At 26.1% G+C, this 26,224-nt stretch overlaps 3 protein-coding genes and 1 long non-coding RNA gene across 8 annotated transcripts in view; 2 read left to right on the forward strand and 2 right to left on the reverse strand.

The window, feature by feature from the left end:
- Nucleotides 1-318: 318 nt before the first annotated feature.
- Nucleotides 319-5,184, forward strand: LOC103571429 (integral membrane protein 2B). The gene is made up of 5 exons (XM_008549592.3): nt 319-634; nt 1,162-1,701; nt 1,789-1,903; nt 2,005-2,151; nt 4,284-5,184. Exons 1-5 carry the CDS (start codon nt 572-574, stop codon nt 4,400-4,402), a joined length of 984 nt encoding a protein of 327 aa, XP_008547814.1. The 5' UTR covers nt 319-571; the 3' UTR covers nt 4,403-5,184.
- A 693-nt stretch (nt 5,185-5,877) lies between these two features.
- On the reverse strand, nt 5,878-11,854 carry LOC103571428 (serine/Arginine-related protein 53). The gene is made up of 4 exons (XM_008549591.2): nt 11,184-11,854; nt 10,753-11,078; nt 6,074-6,285; nt 5,878-5,982 (listed from the first exon to the last, which is right to left on the reverse strand). The coding sequence occupies exons 1-4, from the start codon at nt 11,255-11,257 to the stop codon at nt 5,887-5,889; spliced, it is 708 nt and encodes a 235-aa protein (XP_008547813.1). The 5' UTR covers nt 11,258-11,854; the 3' UTR covers nt 5,878-5,886.
- A 1,748-nt stretch (nt 11,855-13,602) lies between these two features.
- Nucleotides 13,603-19,940, reverse strand: LOC103571427 (uncharacterized). Its single transcript, XR_549049.2, has 3 exons — nt 19,712-19,940; nt 14,301-14,467; nt 13,603-13,959 (listed from the first exon to the last, which is right to left on the reverse strand). It is a non-coding gene; the product is annotated as an uncharacterized LOC103571427 (long non-coding RNA).
- A 4,217-nt stretch (nt 19,941-24,157) lies between these two features.
- The window catches only part of LOC103571426 (potassium voltage-gated channel subfamily KQT member 1), a 46,368-nt gene continuing 44,301 nt past the window's right edge, over nt 24,158-26,224 (forward strand). For all 5 annotated transcript variants that reach the window (XM_014442647.2, XM_014442646.2, XM_053740694.1 and 2 more), the window contains exon 1: nt 24,158-24,593. Coding sequence is in view for 1 of the 5 variants with exons in the window: in XM_014442649.2 (XP_014298135.1) it covers nt 24,568-24,593 (26 nt within the window). In the remaining 4 variants the exon portion in view is untranslated. The remainder of the gene's footprint in view (nt 24,594-26,224) is intronic.

Genomic DNA, 26,224 nt, shown 5'->3' on the forward strand with positions numbered 1-26,224 from the left:
ATTTCTCAATTTAATTATATATATAAACTACCAAAAAATTATGTAACATATATTTTTTAAATAAATGTAAAATAAAATTTCAGAGTAAAAAAAAAATATTTGTAATTAAAAAAAAAGATTTAATTATCGTATATAGAAAATACGATAACAATGAAGAAACTTTTTTAAAAAAATTTGAATTTTTATAAAAAAAAAACCAGACAAAAATTGTTTAATATCTAATATTATTTTATTAGATTTGCGCAGGCGCGTAAATTCTTGACGACGGCTAGATTATAGCTATATATGTATGTTATGTGTAGGTATATAAACATTTCAATGAGTGGGGATTGTGAGTATAGAGAACTTTTTAGCATGTGGTAGTGGGGGTGTATTCAGACAGGCGCGAATGTCACTCGATCAATCGAATTCAAGCAGTGTGTTAACGTGTTTGTGAATTATATACTAAAATTATTCATTGCGGGGTATTATTAAATAATTATTTATAATACTCATTGAGTACCATAAAGGTTTTATATATTTTATTCAGTGAATGTAAATTGTTTATTATTTTAATAAATTAAACGCCAAGATGACGGTCATTACAAAAGCCATTGGTGAAAAGAAGCCTGCAGATAAAATGGAGCAGCCATTGGTTTGTATTTATCAAGACAATGGACTCATCAATTTTTACAATCCATTTATTTTAAATAATTATATGGAATTATATATTCAAAGATCTCTTTTTCATTTTTATTTTTTTAAATGCAATTTTTTTTTTACTCCAAATGATTTTTTTTTATAAATATTTTGACAGTCAAAATAAATTGATGCCCCATCATTTGCGTATATATATATATATATAGACATATATATATTTTTTTTTGTACTCTATTATTGGAATTAATCAAAGAATTAACTAATTATGTAATAAGTATAAGTAATAAGTTAATAATTTGTCTATAATATAATAGTTAATTGGTCATAATTGAATGTGATGTTTTTTTTTTTCCTACTGTAGTAAGAGATAAGTCTTTTAAATGATAACGGCGTAATCATTATAATGTTTCGTATCATTTACGTATACTAGGGCGTTGTTGGAAAACCCATTTATGATTATTTAATTTAATTTAATTTATTTAAAAAGAAAAAAAAATCTTTAAAAAATATATTTTCCAACAGCACAATCCACAAGGTGATGTAGAATCACAACGTTCTCAGCAACAACAACAACAACAACGAGATAATATGAGCCGACATTCACACTATTTTATTCTACGAAGAGCTAATTTCGCTTCAAAGTCTATGACATTATATTGTCTATTATTTACAGCACTATTGGGAATGAGTATTGGTGTGCTTGGTGGTATATGTATTTACAGACGGTATGCTCGTGAACAGATGCATAGATTCCGTACTGGATGGTACAGCATTCCATATGAACGTATGGATAATAAATTACCGTTTGTTAGCGATGAATTGTCAGCTGGTGTACCATCTGATAGTGATCTATTTAAAAGTCTTGCACGAGATACTGAACAGGAAGCTCTTGTTCTTGATAGATCAGCGCAAAATACTATACGTAATTTCTTTCAAGAGTCTAGTAAAGACTTTTTCCAAGAATGTTTTGAAATGGATTTAGAAAATGGACATTATGAAGGAATTGAAGTACCAGATTTCCGCGATGGTCGTCAAGGACGTTTTATTCACGATTTCAACATTGTATATATTTTTTTTGTTATTTAAATATACTCATTGTTTAAATGTTTTGTTTTTGTCAATTACCTTTTTTATTTTTGTTTTTTTCAGAATCTTACCGGAATAATTGATCTTGATGGTCATTCCTGTTTTGTTATGGCACTTGATCGTGATAAAGTTTTACCACCAAAAAATATGTATGATTTATTAAACAAAATGTATAATGGTAAATAATATATTTCAAAATATATTTACAATTTCCTTTTCATTGTTTGTAAACGAGAATTTTATTTTTTATTTATTTATTTATTTTTTTTTTTTTTTCAGGATATTATGAGGTAAATACTAAAGTAGTACGTGAAACAATGAGAGCTGTATTTCCAGCTATCTGTGATCGCTCTACCGTAGGAACATATATTGCACGTGAATGTAAACAAATGCCAATATATACTCTTGAGAAAGTAAATAATACCGGTAAGTATAAAGTATAAGAGGACATTCCATGCCAAATTGGAGGGTTTAGAGAATTTGAATTTTTGATTTGTCGATTTTTTAAATATTTTTTTTGTTTCTATTGAAAATAACACGAAGGTAGATTTTCAATTTTTTTTTTTTTTTTTTTTTTTGATGAAATGGACAAGAGATGCATTTTTTTTTCGTTTTTCTACCAACAACTTTTTGAAAAATTGATCGAATAAGATCATCTTCAAAAAAAAATTTTTTATTAAACGATTTCTAAAAAACAAGTCGGATAAATTATTAAACAGTCGTTATCTTTAATTTTTGGGTTCGAAAATTTAAACAATTACTTTGAAACAATGTTTTATATTTTTGTGAAAAATTTTCAACTCAAACTTATATTTATTAAATTATTTTTAAAGTCAATCGTGGGATTTTAGAAATTTTTCTTTTTTATTTGAAAATTGGGACATTTATTTTTTAAATTACATAGTGTTTAACGACACAGAAAAAAATCTGTGTTCGGAATAGCCTATCGATAACGTCGGAATAGCCATGATAACGTGCCACACGCTCATGCCTTATTCTATCCCACCTATTTTGGTACACTGATCCACGTCGTTTAAATTAATTAAAACTAATGATTTTGTGATGACATATATAACTAATAAAAAAAAAACAAATATTTTCACAAATTAAAAAAAAGGTGAACTCTAAGATACCATTATCAGACTGGTTTCAAAAATCACTATATATAGAAATTCGGGTTAAAATTTTTAAGCAAAATAAAAAATATTCAGTTTCAAAAAAATTATTTAAATGTTTATACTCAAAATTCAAGGGTTAAAATACTTGCAATAATTTTATTGATTTTTTTTCTGAAAACTTGAAAAAAAAAATAATAGAGAACTTGCATGTTTTGAGATTTATTTTTTTTTTAAGTTCGATTAAAGTTATCAAGAGGATTTAAAGGAAAATTTTTTTACAAGTGATTTTTCGGGTAAATTTTTAAATTAAAAATTGTTTTTTGACAATCTAAATTCAAACGTTAGTGACGTCATTTTATCCGTTGAGCAACGCCATCGCATGGCGAGGCCAAAAAATATCTATTTTAGTGTTGTCATTTTGAAAAAAAATATACTGCTGTTTAACAATATAGGTTATACTTGGTAAAAATAAATTTTTTAAAAAAATTAAATAAATTTGAAAAAAAATTCGTACGAGCAAAAAAAAATTATGACAGATAATAATTTCTTCAAAAGTGCGGAAAAATGGCTTTTGAGAATATAAAAAAAAATATTTCATCGTCTCCACTTTCGGTAGATTTTGCGAAGTTGCTTTTGTAAATCCTTCATCAACCATATTTAAATTGTAATGTAAATTGATTTCAAATGAATCATATAATAAATAATTATCACTTGTAGTCTCAGATATTTAATTTTTTAGGTTAAATTTCACTTTCTTGTTATGACAATAACCACAAGTATAGAGAAAATACAAGTGTATAGCGTGATTTTCATAGGCTCACAGCTCTGACGGATATAAATGACGTCACAACCAATCATAGCTCGTCTTTTTCACATAAAAAATTTTTTAATTTTTATAATTTATTTTTCTCCCCTCTGATCTGAGACATTTCTTACTTTCCTGCCCGAGGTGTAAAATATACTGTATAAAAGAAAGCAATTTTAAGAATATGCTTAAAATAAATTCTTCTTTCGATTAAACAACAATTTTTAGTAATATAAAATTAATGCAAGCTCTCTATTTTGATAAAAAAAAAATAAACCTCTTGAACGGCTGGTCTAAATTTTTCAACCGTTCAATTTGACCTAAAATATCTTATATATGGTAGAAGTACCGTTTGTGGTCACCACTCAATTTTTAGACATTTAATACTTAATTTTAATTAATAAAAAAGTATTTAAAAAAATTTCATTATAATGGTGTGATAAAAGAATTTTCGAACATATTTAAAAAGCTGATTGTCATTGCGTATTTTGAAAATGATTTTATCTTAAATTTTTAAGTAGCCAAAACTGACCCTAAAATGGCTGCGAACGATACTTCTACCCTATATTAAATTTATTAATAATTTGTTTATTTTTATGAAATAATAACTAATTTATTTATGTCTTTTTTAATAGGTATAGTTAAGCGTAGTATTGATGGTGTTATATTTGGGCATTTTGCTGGTACAAACATTATCGAATATGATATATCAAATATGGCTGAAGTACAAGAAAAATCACGCAAAGATGATTAAATATTATAATAATAATTTATTCACGTAATATATGTTGCAGTAGAACATTTGTATCCCAGTATCCCCTCCGCATCTAAGTCAAAAAATGTAGAAATTTTATATGACAGTTATATTATTAATGTAGAGCCTTCACAATACGATTAATTTTATTTTATTTTATTTTACTTTAGAATTTTATATTAATTTATCAAGTAACTCATATTTTAAAAAACGATCGTAACTATTAGTTACATTGGGGAAGATTAGTGAAAAACAAAAAAAAAAAAATTAAATTTTTATTAGATATAGTCTCATTTCACGTGTGATTGATCAGTAGTGTTACTGAATAATAAAAAAAATGTATTGATCTTATTAATTTTCTTTCCAAGTGCATAATTGTTGATGCAGTATAAAAAAACTTTTTTTTATTTTATTAATAATCATAAACTATTAATTGTATATATTAAAAATATATTACTTTTATTATAAGTTTTTATATATTTAAATTTTGAACCAAACGATAACATTTTGCCTATTTTAGCGTCAGAGTTTTTGGACAGTTGCATGAGTCTGACTTGCCAAATTGACGTAAAAATAAAAATAAAAAAATTTATACTATATGCACTTAATCGGGATCCATTCCATAGATTTAAGATAAAATATCCAAAGTATAACTAGTTTAAAAATAAATTATTGTGGTAATAAAATGTAATTTGAATTAAATTAACATTTATAATATTTAAATGAATGTCTCTCTTATAAAAAATTTATAAATGTAAAAGTGAAAAAATATTAATAAAACACTGTAAAGTGATGAATAAATATTGATGTTAAATATATAATAATATTTATTTTTTTAACTTCTCGCTAAGAAAATTGAAAATTTTCGAAAATTCGGGAAGTTATTGGTTTAGGTCCGATTTTCGAAAATCGAATTTCTATCAGATCGTGACGTTTTGAGGTTCTAGGTTCTAGTTTTTTTTGGATAACTTTTAATGAGCTTGATGGATTGATTCCAAAATCTAATCAGCTCTAAAACTTCATAAGCCGCGTCGAATGCTACTTCAACTATCAAAATTGGTTCATTCGTTCAAGAGAAATCGTTAACGAAAGAATTAAAAAAAAAAAAATTTTTTTAGTTTTTTTGAACTTTTTCAAAAACGATTAGATAAATCAATTTCAGAATCTGATTAGCTCTATAGAATTCAATAAAACGCGTCGATTGCCTTGTCAATCGGTCAATTCATTTGAGAAATATCGTTGGAGAAAAAAATGGTAAAAAACGTTTTTTTTTTCGAAAACAACGGCATAAAAAAGTATTTTCGAGCTCATAACAATTTTTTCGAGCGAAGGAGTACGAAAGTGGCGGAGTGTCGGAGCTGCCTCGCAGGGTCAACCGATAGATAAATTTTTTATCAGGAATATATTAAAAAAAAACATCTTCATTAATTACTTTAATTATTTATTAATAATAAAAAAATTATAATATACTTATTTTCTAATTGTCAAGTTATAGACATTAAATCAGACATAGCTTTTTGTCTTAAATTATACAATTTTTTTATCCATTTATCAAAACGTATTGTTTGATCCATAAAAATCTATAAAACAAAATAAAAGAAAAGAAAAATTTATAATTTATTAATGAATGATTGAATTTTATAATTATTATTTATATATTCGAATACTTACAGAACTGTGAAATATACTTTCGGAAATAGTTGAAGGACTTGACATTACTGGTACTTTAATATTATCCGATGAAATATCAATTATGATATTTTTATTTATTTTTTTTTCTTTCGATTGCGCAGCATTTGATGTGAATTTTTTTTGTACAAAACTATCAGCGTTTATTTCTTCTAATACGCTTTCTTTAATTCTTGGTTCTATGGAGAATTCATCTATTAAATAAAAAATATTTTAATATTTTCATAAGATACATTACTACGTTTTTTATCAGCGGTTACGCTTCCATTTATTGTAAAATTCTATTTTTATGCTATAATAAATTTTTTGTTTTTGTATTTTTATACTTGAAGGAGGTCACTAGTGTGGAATTTTGAAAAAATCATTGTTTTTTTTTATTTTTTTTGCATATTTCGATAGTCTATGTCTTTATCGGTTTTCAATAATAAATTTTTCTAAATTGCTGCAGTTATTACTCGAAGACAAATCATCCGATCGATTTAATTCGAATTGGGTACGTGCATGATTTTTATATCCCTTAAGTTATGAAATTTTAATGTTCTTTATAATTTAAAAAAAAATTTTTTTTTGTTTTTGTTCATAAATTTTTAAATTATTACATAAATAAATAATAGCTGATATTTAAACGAATAAATAACATCATCTCGCGTATGTGACGTCCAAATGCATATTTTGTTTCGAATTAATGGCGCCGATCTCGTTTGTAGCACATGTACTTCTATAAGCACGTGGTAACGGCTGTTGTGGTTATTTGAAAAAACATTGCATATTATTGTTAATAATAAGCAGCAATATTTTAATTTCTCAGTACGTCATTAAAAAACAATGGTTATTGATGTATAATACCAATATGTCAGCATACTGGTAAATCTACTTTAAATAAAATATTTATAAACGTGGATTATCTGATCGGAATTCACTGAATTTTGGATCAACTTTTATGGGAAACGTGAATACAAAAAATTTAAAAAGTGACACTGGCGCGTATTTCAAATATTTTTTCATGTATTTTTGACTTTTTATCCACTGCTTTTCTGGCTATAATTTTGAAACTAAATCTTCAACAAGTTCTCTCATAAATATATGTTAATATAAATTGATAAATTTTATTTATCTATATCATTGTTAGATGCTCTATTCGTGCATTTTTTTTTTTTTTTAATCAATATAATTAACAGAACACATATTTAATTATAATAATTACTGAAATGAAGAAAATAAAAAAAAAAATAAATAAATAAAAATTGCACGTTTTTAGAGTACACTGTGAAAAATTCCCATTAAATTTTACTATGGGTGCATTGTAAACCCGGACCATAAGAAAAGTTAGATGCTCTACTCGTGCATTTTTTTTTAATCAATAAAATTAACAGAACACATTTTTAATCATATTAATTACTAAAATGAAGAAAATGAAACCATTATACAAACAGTACTGTAGAAAACCATTTTAAACAAGTTAAAATGGCATATGTTAATCATTTAAAAGTTGGACGCTATATTAATATACTAGCAATATCTTTACGAGCAGTTTATAATGAGTTGGGATTTGAAGAGCCAAGTGTATATGTAAAAGCAGCCCAAACCAATTAATGAGCTAGACAACTTAGAGCCTGAAAAAGTTTGGAATCGGTGTGGAAAAGAAATAAAAAAAAGAAAAACCACCTATCAAACTACGATCAATCTAAAAAACCCTACTGATGATACTCGGCGGTCATTTTTAATGATTGATTCAGACAATTGGATTGTTGAAAATGAAAATTATTATTTTGGACTAAACATCACTCGGGCATATTTTGTTTAATCCGTTAAAATTCTTAATGACAATAATAAAGTTTTGAATTTATACAGTGAAGATTATTGCACATTATACAATAATGAATGGTTATCTAATGGAATTATTGATTATTGTGCAAATATTTTTATTTCCGAGTCATCTTTTAGTCAATATGTTGGGTATACGTCATGTGAGTTGAGTAGGTGCATTTTACTAAAAAAATGTGTACTTAGGTGTTGGATAAGGATTTTTCAAAAATTTTCATTAAATGTGGAATAATAAATCATCAATTGTTTTCCACTTAATATAAATGATTCTCGCTGGGTTTTATTTTATGTTGACATTAAAAATAAACATGTTTATTGTATGGATTCTTTGAGAATTAATTCCAGTGAAGTTGACAATCTTTCAACAAACTTCATATTTTGCTATGAAAAAGTATTTCCAGACTCCAATTATGAATGGACTATAAATGAAAACAAATATCCCATTCAATCAGACAGCTCCAACTGTGGGATATTTGCCCTTTATTTTATAGAAGAAATACTAAATGGTAATTTATTTACAATTCAAAAGTTTCATCCCATGATGCTCGGAAATCGATTAAAACGATTAGTCCTGAAAACATCTTCGAACGTATATGATCAGTGCCTTAGGTGTGGCCAGGAAGAAATAGATAGAAACCCTGGTTGGATTATGTGCGAAAAATTTTAAATTTTAAATTATTTTAGCGAAACATACATACAAATGCAAAAAAAAAAATCATTCAAATACTTTGGTAATTTATGCAGTGAGAGAATAAGGAGTAGTTTATAATTTGTTAATAATATCACACTAATGATAGTAAAAAATTTTTCAATGGAAATATATAAAAAATAATGAAAATGTCATATTTATTTTAAATATTAAAAATAATTTAATTTTTAAATGTTCAAAAAATTTATGTGATACAATATAATTAGAAAATATTTTAACATGTTGTCGTCATATTAAAATAATTTCTTCATACTTTAAATAATAAAAAAAAATGTTTCAAGTATGTATATTACTCAAGTGAAAACAAAAAATTTTAATTTTAATGCACAAGTAGTATTTAGGAATACAAACATGTGCCTGACGTTTTTTTATTCATATAAATTTTTTTTATAAGGGCATGCCAATATAAAAGTTTGTCTGATGAATAAATAATTAACATTTACGGATACAATTTAAAAAATAAGAAAATAAAAAGATGCACATGTAGATTTTGTTACACTGTGAAAAATTTCCAACAAATTTTACAATGGGCGTATTGTAACACCGGACCACAAGAAAACTGGTACAAAATTTACAAGTATCCCATAGTAAACAGTATGCGCAGACGACACAATTGAAACCTATGCGCATACGTTTACTATGGGACACTTGTAAATTTTGTATCAGTTTTCTTATGGTCCGGGGTTACAATGCACCCATAGTAAAATTTAATGGGAATTTTTCACAGTGTACTATAAAAACGTGCAATTTTTATTTATTTATTTTTTTTTTATTTTCTTCATTTTAGTAATTATTATAATTAAATATGTGTTCTGTTAATTATATTGATTAAAAAAAAAAAATGCACGAATAGAGCATCTAACAATGATATAAATAAATAAATTTTATCAATTTATATTAATATATATTTATGAGAGAACTTGTTGAAGATTTAGTTTCAAAATTATAACCAGAAAAGCAGTGGATAAAAAGTCAAAAATACATGAAAAGATATTTGAAATACGAGCCAGTGTCACTTTTTAAATTTCTTGTATTCACGTTTCTCGCAGAGATATCGGTAGTTAAAGTTTTTAGTTGTTTGATGTCCGCTATATTTACACTCATCACGTTTAACATAAATGATATTTAGAAGTAATTGAATTACAGACAATAAAAAACTTTTATTGATATAGATAAAATACATCGTAATTGTAATTTTTATGACATTAATGACTCGGAAACAAAATTTGGGTATTGGTTTATATATGACTCATTTGATGTCAAATCAACGAATTTTTTTCAATAACTTTTAATTATTTTGATTTTTGGGTGCTATTGGGTGTGTTGAAAGAAGCCTTCATATAGTTTTTTAGTTTTTTATCTCAACTCAAACTCATATTGTCAATTATAGGCCAGAGTAAGAAAAAAAAATTACTATCGTTGAAAATTAAACTTTGATAATATTGATGATATTTTTTGTGGAATGGTGCTTGATGTACAAAAATGATTTAGGTCATAAATTGGGTCAGGTATTCTAGAATCATAACACTTCTCAAGAACAACGGCAATTGATTTTTGAAGAAAAAAAAAAGAAACCTTAATTGAAAAAATAAAAAAATGCAACTTTGAAAAATTGCAAAATCTAAAAGTGCATTTTTTTAATTCCAATAAATTAAATTTCACCGCACTCATAGAATTTAGAATTTTTCAAATGCATTTTTTTCATTCTCGAATTACACATAATTTTTACATTAATTGTTCAATTGAAAAAATTATAACAAGCTTAAGATTCAATCAAAATTAAATAAAGAAATTTGGTTTTTTACTTAAATAAATATTTGTTCGGATAAATTAAGTTGTAGAGTGATAATTTTTATCACCCTTGCAATTTTTTTTCTTACTCTGACCTATAATTGTTAATAAACCGAAAAAACAGGATACGCCCTTATGACTTTTAAAAATTTTTTTCTTAAAACCAAAAGGACGTATAACAAAAAAATTTTTTGTTTTCATTTTTTCCATAGATTTTAATGTTTTCAACATTTTTACATAAATTGGAGCAAAAAAAAATTTTGATACACCCTTTTGGTTTTAGTAACGCGATATAATAATAATAATTTAAAAAAAAGAGTTAAAAATATATATTTACCTTTGACAGAAATACTGACAGTTTTTTCTAAAGGAATCTTGATATTTGACTGAGAGCTACTTGAACGACTTGTTGATTTTTCTCGAGATTCTGATCGTATCTTTTTATTATTTAATCGATCAAGTGATGTTGACTTTGATCTTCTTCTATCTTTATACCTACGCTTGTCTTTATTTTTAGAACTTCCTGGTGATGACTTATAATTGCTTTTAGATCTTTGATTATCACGGCTTCTTGAACGAGATCTATAACGACGTCTCGATTTAGAATATTTTGAAGATCTCTTATGATGAGAGGAACTGTCAGATGATTCTGAGCTGGTTGATCTGTTATTTAAACAAAATTTTAATTTACAATAATAATCAATTACTCTGTAAATCTAAATGGATTTAATTATTCAAAATTAAATTGATATATTTATTATATTTAACCTGGATCTTCGATAATGTTTTTTTCGGTATTTATTACTTCGATCAGAATCTGAATCACTTGAATATCTTGCCATTGTTTATTAATATTTATTTATTATATTAGAATTAATATTTATTATTTATTTATTTTTTTCTTCACTGTCAAAAAAAAATTGAATTATTAAAACGTTCGTTTTAAGGTTAAGTAAAAAAACCAACACTTTATATTATTACACGAAAATATTTATTTCAGAGATTTCAGACAAAAAAAGTAAATTGTTGTGTCATTACAGGTAGTTGACGTTTAGAACAAATAGATGCCGCCACTTGTATTAAAGAACAATCTGATTGTAACTTATCAGAAAAATTTTGAGTTTGTTTGTAGTGGAGGGTAGAGGAGTAAATAACTCTTATCCTCCATGGTATAGTTTCGTCTCATTTTATTTATAGGTCAAATTTTATTATGAATATATGGAGGGTAATATTCAGGACCCTCAGAATCGTGTGAGATTCCAATCACGCGCCGTTAGCTATGAAGGGAAAAAATCCCAATCACACTAACTATAGGCCCAACCACTTTATTACATGTTACATACAGGAAAAGCTCAAGTGGGTTTTTGCTGTCCCAAGTGAGTACGTATCAATAGGGTATAATTTATATGAAAATGAGAAGTTGTTTGATGTTCCTGAAAAATTAAAACAATGTGCGTATGAATGTATGTTAGTTATACGTATATACGGGTTAAAACTTTATCATTAAAACTTATTTCAACTTTGAACTGAATAGACAAGATAGAATACACACTGAGCGTAAAAAGTGCTTTTAACTAAGAGAGCATTAGTTAATTAAAGCATTTATTTTTCTTGATCTTTATCAATAAAAATTTTTTAAAGTTTTAAATTATTGTTTATTTATTTAAATTTTTGTTTCATTGTTTTTATTATAAGTCTTGAAGTAAATAACTATCCCTGATTAAACACGGAGAAAAATGTTGGCTCGAAATCTACCAATTTTTATTATGTTGTTGACCAAACTTGAAACAGGAAGTAAAGCATCTAAAAAATTATTATGCTGAATCAAAATACTTACCACGTGCGAGAAACTTCACGGATCACAATATCTAGCTTCAACCCAGCCTCACTGAGTAAAAAAAGCATTTTGAACTTCAAATGATGTTTAAAAAGCCTCAATGAGCCTCAAATGATGCTCAAAGAGCCTTTATAAGCCTCAAATGGTAATCTAAGAGCCTCAAATAATACTAATCGAATTTAAATTACATTTGAGGCTCATTGAGGCTTTTTGAACATCATTTGAGGCTCAAAATGCTTTTTTACTCAGTGAGGCTGGATTGAGACTTACTTGGGTTCGATGAGGCTAGACTCAGGCTAGAAATTGTGACCCGGGTTATCGATAAGTTTTAATAACAATTACTTTCATATATTATAATAATTGTCATGCGACATAATAATTTCTTATTAGGGCATAACTTTTTTGGATGCTTCACTTCCTGTTTTAAGTTTGGTCGACAGCATAATAAAAATTGGTAGGTTTTGAGCCAACATTTTTCTGCGTGTAAGAAGCAATTCAAAACAATTCAAAACGATTCAATTTTACTACTATACAGATATACACGGAAAACAATGAACTATATAAATTGGAAATGACAAGTAATATAATGATAAATAGATCAGTAAATACTATCATTCTAAATAGTAATTTTCTCATTTATGATTAAAACGTGAATATTTACTGGATAAGGATAAAAATTTTTTATCTATGCAAGAAAAATTACTATTTGAACTTTAAAAATTGTAACTGATACTTAGAAAATTGACGACACGTATTACAAAATTTACTACAGTCGGACCTCCTCATAAGACTATCATTGTCTTTTTTATAAACCAGGTATCGCGATAGTTTGAGAGAGAAACTAATAGTCTTATAACGAGGACCTTCTGTATTTGGAATGTCAAAATTCTCAATATTGACTTCCGGGTTGTAATTTCAAACACTAATTTTTAAAGTTTATTTTTTTCCGTGATACATTCATCATTGAGTGAATCATTTTGTTTAATCAGGGATTTCTTGCTAAAAAGAAATTTTTTGTTTTTTAATAAGTAAAATGTTAAATGAATTTTTCAATAAAGAATCTGTTTAGATAATAGAATTTAGAATGTTACTCTTAAGAAGTGTATTTGAAGAATGTAATTGCATTGAATATTAATTAATTTAATCTTTTTTTATTTTTAATTGTGGACTGTAAAAAATTCGGATTGAATCCACAGGAAGTTTTAACCCAAATTCATTCGGAAGTTGGAAGTTTAAAAAAAATCAATCCGCGTATAAAGTAAACAAATTTTTTATGCAAAATCATGAATAAATCATTAAAGTATGAATAATTAAACATAATGCCTTTTTTAGTCATTTAATCCCCGAATTTTCATTTCTCGTATTTTATTCCGTGGAGTTTTTTTTTCATAAATAATATAAACAAAACTCCCCCTTGAAAAAAGTGTACTCCGAGGGGCTTAAATAAATAAAAAATCATTTGCTTTGCATGTATTCTGGACTCTAATCCGCGTTTACTCAACAATTTTTTTAATGATGATAATTTCTTGTGAGCTTGCTATGAAAGATAAGTATACAAACACTGTTAGGGATGATAAATGACGGCTTGAATTATAAAAAAAAATTTGTTTTTATTCATTTTTATAAGTATGTTCATACACCGCCATAATTTAACGCTATAATTTAAAGGCAGGTCGGATCGATCACGATATCTCAGCAACGCCTTATCTGAAACAAAAAAATCAGAGTGTTTTAGATTCGGTAAGACAGTGGCTACGAGATAGACTAGCGATATTAATTTTCGACTATTTTTACTAATTTTAATTAACAAAAATAAAAAGAATTGAAAAAGAGTGTTATTTGTGAAATAAAATTAGTTAAAATAAAAATTTTAACATGATTTTAGTCTATCCTGTAAGTATTTATATGTTTAGAATATGTGGTTAAAATTTCAGAAGAATCAGCCCATGGGTTCCAGAGAAATCGTGATTGATGTTTGCGAAAACCTATAGTTTTGAGATAAACGTGTTTTAAGATATTTTTTTAAATAAAAGAAAAAAAAATCTTACCAAAATTTAATCTGCAGTACCTGCACCGTTCGAAGTGCCTTTTTCTTGTTTAAAATTTTAGTTTGCTTCTTATTTGGCCTTCTTTATTTCCGTTCTGCTCTCTTTTGATGTGTCCAAGCTGTGGCGGTTCACATATTTGATATTCATGTAAAATCGGGGTTGTCGACCTAATATACATTCAAAAAATTAACAAAAAAACAATAACGATTTTTCAACAATGACCAACTAGACCACATCCGTAAGGTAGCATAATCTGTTTTAGAGTTACCGTTCAGAATCACTGTAAATCGAAGTGTTTAAACTTTAAACACTTCGATTTACAGTGAAGTTAATAAAATTTGACGTATTAGTAGATAATTATATGGAAAAGATCCAATAAAACTTTTTAAAAGCTACAGAAAAAAAAATAAATTCCATGAAACCTGTAACTTTTCATGTAGCTCAATGCGAAATATATGAAAATAAAAATTTTCCTGGTTCTCTGTTTATTTCTTAGTTAATTCTAAGTTTAATTCAAGATATGCTAAATTCTTTAGTTTCGAAATTTCGTTGATTATATTTCAATATTTTTCTGTTGAAGGCAGTACCCTTCCCTTTCCTTCTTTTAAATGTATTGTCTGACTATCAACTGTCACAATTTGATTGAAATTTCATTTATTAATTAAAGCACTCATTGCAAAGAGGACGAGGTAGTAATAATTTTGCTAGCATATAGATTCGAAAAGAAAATTCGATGTATAATTATTTTAAAGAATCAATTCAACAAAATTGGTTAAATAAATATTGGCCTGCAAAATTTTTAATTTTTAAATATAATTTTGTAATAGAGATTTAACTGAAATCGATTTATCAAATAATGCTTAATTCTGAATTTATAACACCTGTAATTAATTTTTTTTCAAAACTTATCTTTTAGCGAAATAATAAATTAGTTGTTCTTTTCTTAATTAATGTTTCAATACTTTTCAAGTAGTTAATTAAATTTTAATATGGTTATTACACTTAAAAGATATTTTAAAAAGTGAAGACACCTTCTAAGAGTGGCCTTAAAAAAATTATTCTTTAAATTGTGTACGCAGTTAATAAAATTAAAATTTTTATTAATTCATGTACTGTTAAAAATTTTTCTTTAAATTTGAAAAAAATTAATTAAAATTATTAACGAGTTTTTAAATTAGTCAGACATATAATATCTAAGTATGATTATAAATGAAGTTATTTATATACGTCATTTTTACATAGCATTGAATTTCCAAGTAGGAAGTGTCATAAAAATTATAATCATAATGTATTTTATTTTATTTTATTATATAATTATTGTTTTTTTATTGTCTAAAAGTCAATAAATTTAAAATATTATTGATGCTGAAGGTGATAGTTATTTGAAAAATTATAATTTTAATTGAAAACTATTATTCTTTCATGTGTAATTAGTTTTTGTATACGCGAAATTTAATAGCAAGACTTTAATAAATTCACAATTATAAAAAACTAATTAAGCTTTTTTAAAAAAAAATTTAGTACTATATTTTAAAAATTTTTTGAATTCAAATAAAATTTAATATCTTGATTAATTAAATAGAACAAATATTTTAAAAAGTAGTCACATTGTATTTTCATTAAAGATTATACTTGAATTTTTCGAACTACACGGAAAGAAAATTAGAGGAAGTATTCCTATGTATTACAGGAATGGTTCCCATAATGGTATAAGAATTGTACCCATACTAATATAGAAATGGTTCCTATATATTATTGGAACCATCCCTATACCACTATGAGAACCATTCCCATCATATTATGGAAACTATTCCCATATCATTATAGGAACCATTCCTATAATATTATAGGAATGGTTCCTATAATTCATAGGAATGGTTCCGATAAATCATAGGAATGGTTCCCATAATATTATAGGAATGGTTCATCTAATGGTATAGGAACTGTTTCTATACTATTATGGGAATGGTTCCCAGAATGGTATAGGGATGGTTCCTATAATATACACGAACCATTCTTATAATAGTATGGGTGCAATTCCAATACCATTATGGGAACCATTCCCATAAAACATAGGAATGCTTCCCATAATTTTCTTTCTGTGTAGGATTAATTTTTACACTTTTCTTTGAATTAATATTTTCATGATAGTATAGGAACCATTCCCATAATATTATAGGAACCATTCCTATAATTTATAAGAATGGTTCCTGTAATAGTATAGGAACGATTCTATTCCTATAATTATGGGTAATATTCCTATAATTATCGGAACTGCTCCCCTAATTTATGGTCGTCATTCCTATACTGGTATAGGATGAAATTTCATAAAATTATAGGAACCATTCCCATAATTTTCTTTCCGTGTATGTGAACGAATTGATATTTTATGTCAAATTAATAGATTTTATTAAAATTCTATGTCATTATTATTTTTAAAATTCGAAGAAATTTCTGATAGTGTAGTTAAATAAGCTTTAGAAAATTACTATAAATAATATTTTAGTTTTAAATTTAAACCTTTATATCTTATGAGAAATGATATTTTTTATTTCAAAGTCGATCCCATAATCTTCATCTCACAACCTTCAATTTTGATAACGAGAGTTTAAAATAGCTTTGAACTTGTTTCTTATTTTCAAATAGCTTTTGTACTACTTTCATCGAAAAATATGATAATTTTATTATTGATCACGGGTGAATAAATAAAAATTTCTTATCGATGTAACTAAATAATATATTATTTTTCTGACATTATCATAATCAATAAAATATTATCACTATTTATATAATTATTTTTTTTTATTATCATTTAACTGTAAAAACAATCAAGCTTAAAATTTTCTTGATCTTCTATATATACAAAGTGTGAATGAATCACACAATGATTAAATAAAAATTAGCCTGAGAAAAAATAAAACCTAATCAAGTTTAATGAGATTTAATTTGAAGAAAATAGAGATTCATTAAATTTTATTTTATTTACGAAAATTTTTTCGAAAAGCTGAGATTTTTATTTTATAGAATATTTAATTTTGTTCATTTACGTTTTATTGAATATTAAATATTTAAAAATCGTTATATTTACTTAAATTAATAAATCATAAGTTTACTTTATTATATATATGCTTTATATTTCCAAACGCCCATAATCTAATTAAAATAATATGTACATTACAGTGATGCAAAAATTAATGAATTATTTTTATTACAAAAAAATATTTATGCAATTAAAATTTCTATATCATTAATCAATGTGAGAAAAGTTTTCATACTGTATAATATATCAACATACAAAACTTTTCTTTTCAATACTTCATAACTGCCTATTTATCACAAAGCAAATAAAGAAAAATATCTTATAAAGAAATATGTGGAAACTGGTTTTGAATTCATAAAAATAAGTAAGTCTTTCGAATGTTAGTATAACTCGATAGTAAACTATAAATTGGGTAAATTTGAATTAATATATAATATTTAGTACATTAAATGAACTCTATCTTTACCCAATTAATTTTCATTTGATATGTGTCATGTTTCATTAATGATTGATAGACTCTGATAACAGGACAGTGTTAATGGAAATGAGATCCTATCAATCCATATATATATATAATACCAAAAATTTTATTATTTGATTGCTTTTACAGTACTAACACAGATGAATTAACAGTACAGCACAACCTATTCGCTTCGCGATTGAGGAGTGCAATAAATATTGATTGAAATTTAAAGCAGAAAAAAATATTTTAAAGATGCCACCCGACAGTCTGAAATAACTTAAATTTCAGTAAAAATAATTATTAAATAATGGGTAGAATCATAAACTGAAGCTTATTTTATCAGCTTCAACCTTTTTTCCAAAAAAATGATCTTATTCAAAATTTATTTGAGAAAAAAGTCATACCAGTTGAATTTTCTAATAATTTTGCAATTTTAGATTATCTTTGATAATAAACCATAAAAAATTTATGCAATTTGTGATTATAATTTCTTAACTATAGTTAGGGTGGGCATGCCGGATTGAGTCCGGAGTACTCATCTGCGTTACATGCCGAGTCAGGTACGAAGCAGGAAAGCCGGGTCCGGCCCTGTCAGGTCAAAATTTCTACTCGGGTAGTAGACCGATTTTGATCACCTTCAAACTTGATTGAAATAGTCGCTTACAGAGATTGAAATAGTCGCTTACAAAATAAGCGTGCCAAGTTCCATTAAGTTTGAGTAGTGGTTGTATTGTATGTTGGCAGAAATTGGCGAAATAAACGAGGATTATATCCGGAGTAAATGTGAAGTGGATGATTTTCTATTTTATTTTCGCTGAGTGAAATCATTCATTTATTTCGTTTATGAAATGAGTTTCTTTTTTACTAGAACTTCGACCTGGGTAAAAAGAAATTGTTCAAATAAAGGTCGGAATCCGATATCTGGAGCAGACATAATCTTATCGAACTAGATTTGACTATATTTCTTGAAGATGTTATGAATAAATGTACAGTAATTATATTAGTGAAAATAAAAAACATTATAGTTTAATCCATAGTATAAAATAATTAAAATCGATAAATCGTTTAATTTGTTTATTTACTCAATATAAAATACTCAATAATTAATATTATTAATACTATCACTATTTCACACAGTATTTTTTATAATAAATACATAACTTTTCACAAAGTTATTGGTTAAAGTATGGATTTTATTAAATAAAATACGAGAGTATGTGAAAATATATAAATAATAATCAACAGCTGAGTAAATTGGGTAATACACAGTGGGGTTTACCCCATTTTATTCTTTTAAAATTTTTGTAAAATCTCATTTGAGTTAATTAAAATGATATGACAAGAACAGAAATATAATGTTTTAAAATTATTCAGAATCTTATGATAAAATATATATTTCCTCAGAATAAATTTATCATACAATCAAACAAGTTATACACGGAGAGAAAATTATGGTAACAGTTACAATATATTATGGGAATGGTTCCCATACTGCATAGTAACCGTTTTTTTTCAAATCTTGATTATAGGAACGGCACCCATATATATTATGGTAATCATTCTTATAATTATGGGTATAATTCCCATATGGTATCGGAATAGTTCCTATGGAATCATAGCAGCGTTTTTAAATTTTTAACTACGTTAGTAACTGACAGAAATTACGTCGGGTGGGATGGATTGTGCACTTGGATTTCTTTGGGTTTAAAATTATCATTGATAATTATTGTAGGCGGATTAATTATTTCCCATGGAATTTTGTAAATATAGCCATACAAATATTCAGTAATGATAATAGGATTTAAAGCTTCAGTGAAACATAAGTCGAAAAGCTGCTTCTGTTGATAACAGATTAATTATAAAACTGAATCAAAAACAATTAATAATAAACAAAATAAATTTAATTACCACTTGACGATAGAAATTGATCGCTGAGTCTTCCAGAGCTGAATCGTTAAGTTTTATTTTACTATTCATCACTTTAACTAATAAAAAAATCACTATGATTTGTTTTAAATGCATTGAAAATAAATATACTTTAACGGATTTACGTTGACTAACTTGTAATTTTACTTTCCATTGTTAACGTAAAATAATTATTTCAAATATCGCTAAATATAATAAAGTATCGTATAGGAAGTACGTCCGATCACGCCAGAAAAACATTTGCAACTGACCTGCTATGTGCAATAATAAAGAAAATATCCATTTCACTTATCGTAATAAATTTTAAATTTTTAATAGTAATAGATTGATGCATTCTACAGCTTTTATTGTAATGAATGCGTGTTTCATACTTTGTTGCTATACATTTTAGTTACTTAGGAGAAAGAAAGAAATTTTATGAAATATAACAGTAGCACGTATAAAATGTCATATACATAATTATTTAAGTCGATAATTCAACAATACAAAAAATTAGTAAATAAATATATATATATATTAGGGTGTCCGTTATTTCCCAAATCGATTTTTATTTATCGATCGCCCCCTGAATCTTTAGTTTATGACCTAAAAAAAAATATCCAATACAATCAGGTTCTCAATTTTTACATTAAACCATGCCGAAATCATTTTATATTTCCCACACTGAGAGAACAATTTATATGAGTCAACTAAATAGATTTATTTGACTGAACAAAATCATTTATTTCATTCAAATATATATTTAGTTATAGTTAACAAATCTTGGTTGAAAAAAATTCCACTGCGGCTGGTGGCGCTATCAAATACAGATTTGTTAACTATAAACAAATCATTATTTCATTCAAATGAACCATATCTTTGTCTCAAATAAACAATAATTGGGTCCATTCAAATATGGGATATATTTGCGTGAAACAAATCTCATTTAGCTCAAATAAATTGTTCTCTCAGTGCATTTAAATAACATGGGATTTTTAGACTTTTGACTTTTAATTTTTTTTCTCAGAAACAAATGAGAGTAAAAATTTGATCGAAGGATGTTCTAACAGGAAATTGAACGCTCTACAAAAAAGTTCTCTTATGAATTTTCGATAAAATAACTCCTTCAAAAGTTATTTAGCGTTAAACTTGTGTTTGTTATCAATCCTATAATATTTTGAATTCTATTTTCATTTTTACTTTTTTTGGCTGTAAAATCGTTGAATTAAAAGATAATTATTATTATCACTAGAGTACCGATGATCATTTGTGTAGATTTCATGGCCTAAACAAAAATCAAGGAAAAAAAAACATTGTTTTATGAGAAATAAAAAAATAACATACTTTTCCTCATACAGATGAACTTTAAAATGAATTAATGAAAGTGGTGAAATAAATATGTTAAAATTTCTTTGTCTATTATATTATAAGCAGATTTATTATCATTTTTGCTTTCTTTATGATTTTTTTGTAAAGCAAGCTTTGGTCGCATTAGGATATTTTGTTCTGTACTCACAACTTGTATCAAATGTTGTTTTTGGTCTTCTCGTGTTGTTAAAATGTTGATATACTCTTGAGTTAATGTAATTGCTTTTTCGGCGACATCATTAATTACTTGTAAATCGTTAACAACTCGTAAGCCTTCTACAAAGTATTTAGAAAAGCTTTAACAACACAAGAAGACCAAAAACAAATTTAACGTTGAATAACTTTTGAAGGAGTTATTTTATCAAAAACTCATAAGAGAACTTTTTTGTAGAGCGTTCGATTTCCTATCAGAATAAGCTTTAATCAAATTTTTATTCTCATTCGTTTCTGAGAAAAAAAATTAAAAGTCAAAAGTCTAAAAATCCCATGTTATTTGAATGGGAAATATAAAATGACTTCGGCACGATTTAATGTGAAAATTAAGAGCCTGTTTGTGTTGGATAGTTTTTTTAGGTCATAAACTAAAGATCCAGGGGGCGATTGGTAAATAAAAATCGATTTGGGAAATAATGGACACCCTAATATATATATATAAATATATATTAGGGTGGGCCAAAAAAAAAGAACTGTTTTTTTTTCTTTAGTTGCTGTGGAAATATTGTTAAAGATGATGAAAAAAAAATTATCGTAAAGTTTGAGCTCCTAATATTAAAATTAAGAGGTGCCTGTTCGTGGTTTTTGATTTTCCACTTAAATAACAGGAAAAAAAATTTCAAGTTTGGAATTTTATACCTCGGCAATGGTTTATTATACAGATGAATTCAGAATATAGTTTCCCATACAAAGAAGAAGAATCAGCCCATTACTGGGTCGTGAATGGCTGCCAATTTTCAAGCATCGGCTAAATATCGGATAATAACGGTATGCCAAGCATGGCAGTCGCAAGCATTGCCAATCGTGCTCTCTTAAAATGAATCAATGAAATATGCTGCAAATCAGTGAAAATTTACTGCATAAACAGTCCCAAGTATACCACTGATTCAATCAGTGGTATACTTGGTACTGTTTATGCAGTGAATATTCACTGATTTGCTGCACTTTTCACTGATTCATTTTAAGAGAGTGACAATTAATCATCGGCCAGAGCTTGGTATCAAGAACACTCGATCAAACCGTTGGCCAACGAACGATGGTTAATTGTGCGCCGTTTTTATAAGCATTTGTGGGGAATTAACCACTTTACAAAAAAAGTTTCTTATCATTTTTTGATAAATCCATCTGTTCAAAAGTTATTGGAGTTTGAACTCAAATTTATAGTAAATTTTTAGATCTTTACTTTTCCTGCGAAACTATCAGACTTATCACAAAACTTCATAGGATCTTTTTTGTAGACAATTTTATTTCCTACAAATTATTTCCGGTAAAAATTTTTCAAATTCTACTCTGTTTTCTAAATATTTTCATATTAATGTCAAGTTTTTAAGAAAGTAGGGTTTTGATCGATCTTAAGAGCTCGACATTGAAATGAAAATAACTAGAAAACAATCTGGAATTTGAAAAAATTTCAGCAAGTCAAAAGTAAGGTGAATGACTGTCATGCTCGAAGTGAAGATGAATAAGATCAAACTAGGACCTCAACATACGATTAAGTTGTAACTAAGATGAAAAAGCTTTAAAAGTAGACAAAAATTTCATTTAAGTCGAAAAATCGTTGGCAAATCGATAACTTGAAAAGAAAATAAGGTGAAGCGAGCCTGAATCAAGTTTTATTTTTGACCCGGGTAGTAAACGTTTTTTCGACTACTTTTTTTTTACGCGGGTATTGATGGAGTGTATTTGGACTGAAATAAAATCCATATTCATTCCGAATTCACTTCCGACTTTCACAGCGTAGTAACAAAACATGTATGTATATAAAAATATTATATCAAAGTTATAATAAAAATTTTAATTTTTCTGTCACTATTTTTTTTTTTAAGGTCTAAAGCTTTAGATTGCAACTGGGTCAATTCAAAGTTTCATGGATTTTATATTTTTATTTTTCGAACGAGAAAAAAACTTGATTATTAAACACAAAAACATTGTTTAATATTATAGGTTTTTATATATTTATATTTTCAAACATAATTATATAAAAAAAAATTATTTTTCAACAACGATGAAAGTAAAAAAAAAGTAAAAAAAAAAAAACTTTCTCTAACATAAATAAAGTTTTTAAAATTGTTTTATTACCAAAGTAAAATTTTTTATATTAATTATTAGTATTAAGTTTTAAAATTAAAACTTCATTTTTGTACATTGTTTTAAAGAAAAAAAAAAGAAATCTAAAATAATGTAGACAAGGCTTGATCGGGCAAACAAAGATACAGCAAGCAAAGCGAGCAAGCGCTTGCTTACTTTCGGGAGTCTGTTAAACTCTTTCTGTATAAAATGTAAATAAAGGATGATAGCAGAGAGACGAGGTTTTCAGAATAGGATACAGGAGTAGGGCAGTACGAGGGTTGCAAGCTCTCGGAGTGAGCGCAGAGCTTCATGTGACTTGACGAAGTGGAGGCAGAGGAGCAAGAGGACAAAACGCGCCCCCTTGCTTGAGGAATTTGAGGGAAGTAGTCGTCCGCTCGACGTGACGGCGTAAACTAACACGTTACGATAATAGTGCTGTCAGTAATCATACGATCAAATGATTACATTTAACTTTAACTTATTCAACAAACGTGACTATGCTAATTTATTTTTCATAAATATTAAACTCAAAATTTTTTTTATTTAACATTAAATTTAAAAAAAATTTTTTTTATTGTTATAAATTTAATTATAAATTGGGACAATGACTCGTGATAATATTATTATTATTACTAAATATGATTTAAAATTATACAATAATACTTGAGAAAAATATATATAAATATATATGTATATATAGTGTGTAAATCAGTGTCGATAAATTAAATGGTATTATTAATAAATAAAAATAATAATTTAAGTAGGTGTAGTATATTATCTGACTAGCCGGTCTAGTCTGTTTACGCGCTTTGCATGGCTCACAGTGCAACACGTGCAGCGTGTGTTATATATTGGTCAAAAAATAATTAATTCTCTTCCCCTCTGCTTAGCAGTTAACTTCGATGGAGAACTCGTTGAATAGTCGATTCTGCCGTTGGAATATATACTTGTGCCAAGTTATGTTTTAACGTCTTTATATACAAAGTTCATTATAATATAATTTACACTTTTAACATTTTATATCCAAATGTATACGTATAAATAATAAATAATATATATACAAAAAAAAAATAAAAAGAAAAAAAAAGTAATAGCGTTACAAAAAACTATGACATAGGATATGTTTATCTGTAAAGAAAATAATATTTTATATTGTGACGTCAGCGCAATGAACGAAGTAGTAAAACGACGTGGGGAATGGAAAACCTATGGCCTTCACAAATTCCCTGCATAGGTGAGACATTTTGCTATAATAAATTATTAGCTAATTAAAAAGTTTAATCAGTTTTGCATGTGGCAATTAGACTTGCATGGCATTTAACTATAAATAAATATCAATATTTTTAGTTTTTTTTTAAAGTCACAGATAATACATACAAAATATACTAGCATTTGTAATCCATTATTTATCCAGTCTAATCAATTGGCTTATATTTCATTCTAAACATATACATTCCCGTCTGGAAACTGTACAACCGTCACGTGGTCTGTTGAATTTTTCTCTTAAAAGTTTCTGTTACAAAAACAAGATCGTTGTATTCTATAGATATTTTTATTCTATAAAAATAATAGAGCTTTGTCATTAAAATGCAATACTAAGTTTTGTTTGACCATTTTTATCGACTATTTGTCATTTAAATAAATGGCATAGAAAATGTTGGTATTCAAGTACTAAGTGGTTCACATGATATAGGCATGCATGTGTCTATAATGTGAAAACTTTTTCAATGGGAAATTTATTAATTTATAGGTATATAGATACGCATATTTGAATATTTAACTTTTTTCACTAAGCAATGAGAAAATAAATGAAGAAAAGTAAATGAATACTGCAACAAATTTATCGTAGTTACATGAAAAATGTATTTCTTGATTAGTCTATACGTTTTCTTTGTACTTTATAGCCTTCTTGAATTACATTGTCTTTATACTCATTAAAGTCAATCGATGGTACCATTCTGTAATTTAAGTAATGTATTACAAAGTTGATCAAAGTAAATAAATTTAGCACAGTAGTTAATATCTATAGTGTTCAATTTAATCAATTTAACTATTTTATTTTTTTAACAATCATAAATGTGTATTATCTAAATATAAGCAAGCTGACAGAATATGTATTATACTTATATAAAAATATCAAATCTTGAAATAGAAAGTATAAATTTAAAATTATTTATTCTATCATCTTATTTATAATTTTGATTAAAAGAGTATATACATATATATATATATATATATATATATATATATATATATATATATATATATATATTTACTTTAAGTTAACGCCTTCAATATTTCATAGAATTCTCTTTTTAAATTTTCTTTTTTACTTTTTTTTATATAGTCAATATTTAAACTTCTATGATTACTAAGTTATTATTGCAATTTTTATGATTGAAAGTAGATTAAAGTGAAATTATGAAATTTAATTTAATAAATTTTTTTTATAAGAATATTAAAAATATTTCTATACTCTACACGTATTGAATTATCTCTTGTTCAAGTATCTATTAGTTATTTTTGGTTAGTATTTATGATTAGATCATAGAGTAGGAATATCTTGTCAGAAAATAATATAGAAAAAATAACGTTTGTTGTGTAAGCATTTTATTATGAATATATAAAATAAAAATGAATTTACGTCGCATTTAATTATTGAATGCGTTTATTTATTTATTTATTCATACATTGTCATAAATATGATAAATAATTCTTCAATGATTAATAATACTTTGACCATTTTAGATGAAATTACAGTTAATTATTCATTATTATTTTTAATTAAAAATAAAATTAAAACTTTTTTATTATTATGATTATTTTTTTTAATTATAACATATAATTGAGGTATGCACTCGCGGA

This window comes from Microplitis demolitor, chromosome 7, assembly GCF_026212275.2.
Source record: "Microplitis demolitor isolate Queensland-Clemson2020A chromosome 7, iyMicDemo2.1a, whole genome shotgun sequence".
In the NCBI taxonomy this organism is placed as follows: Eukaryota; Metazoa; Arthropoda; class Insecta; order Hymenoptera; family Braconidae; genus Microplitis; species Microplitis demolitor.

Excerpts from the sequence above, each read along its gene's own strand:
- LOC103571428 (XM_008549591.2), bottom strand. The coding sequence starts at position 11,257 with ATGGCAAGATATTCAAGTGATTCAGATTCTGATCGAAGTAATAAATAC. Across the intron at positions 11,079-11,183 it reads AAACATTATCGAAGATCCAG|ATCAACCAGCTCAGAATCAT; the intron begins GTTAAATATAAT and ends TTTAAATAACAG. Across the intron at positions 5,983-6,073 it reads AAAGTATATTTCACAGTTCT|ATTTTTATGGATCAAACAAT; the intron begins GTAAGTATTCGA and ends TTTGTTTTATAG.
- LOC103571429 (XM_008549592.3), top strand. The coding sequence starts at position 572 with ATGACGGTCATTACAAAAGCCATTGGTGAAAAGAAGCCTGCAGATAAA. Across the intron at positions 1,702-1,788 it reads TTATTCACGATTTCAACATT|AATCTTACCGGAATAATTGA; the intron begins GTATATATTTTT and ends TGTTTTTTTCAG. Across the intron at positions 1,904-2,004 it reads ATTAAACAAAATGTATAATG|GATATTATGAGGTAAATACT; the intron begins GTAAATAATATA and ends TTTTTTTTTCAG.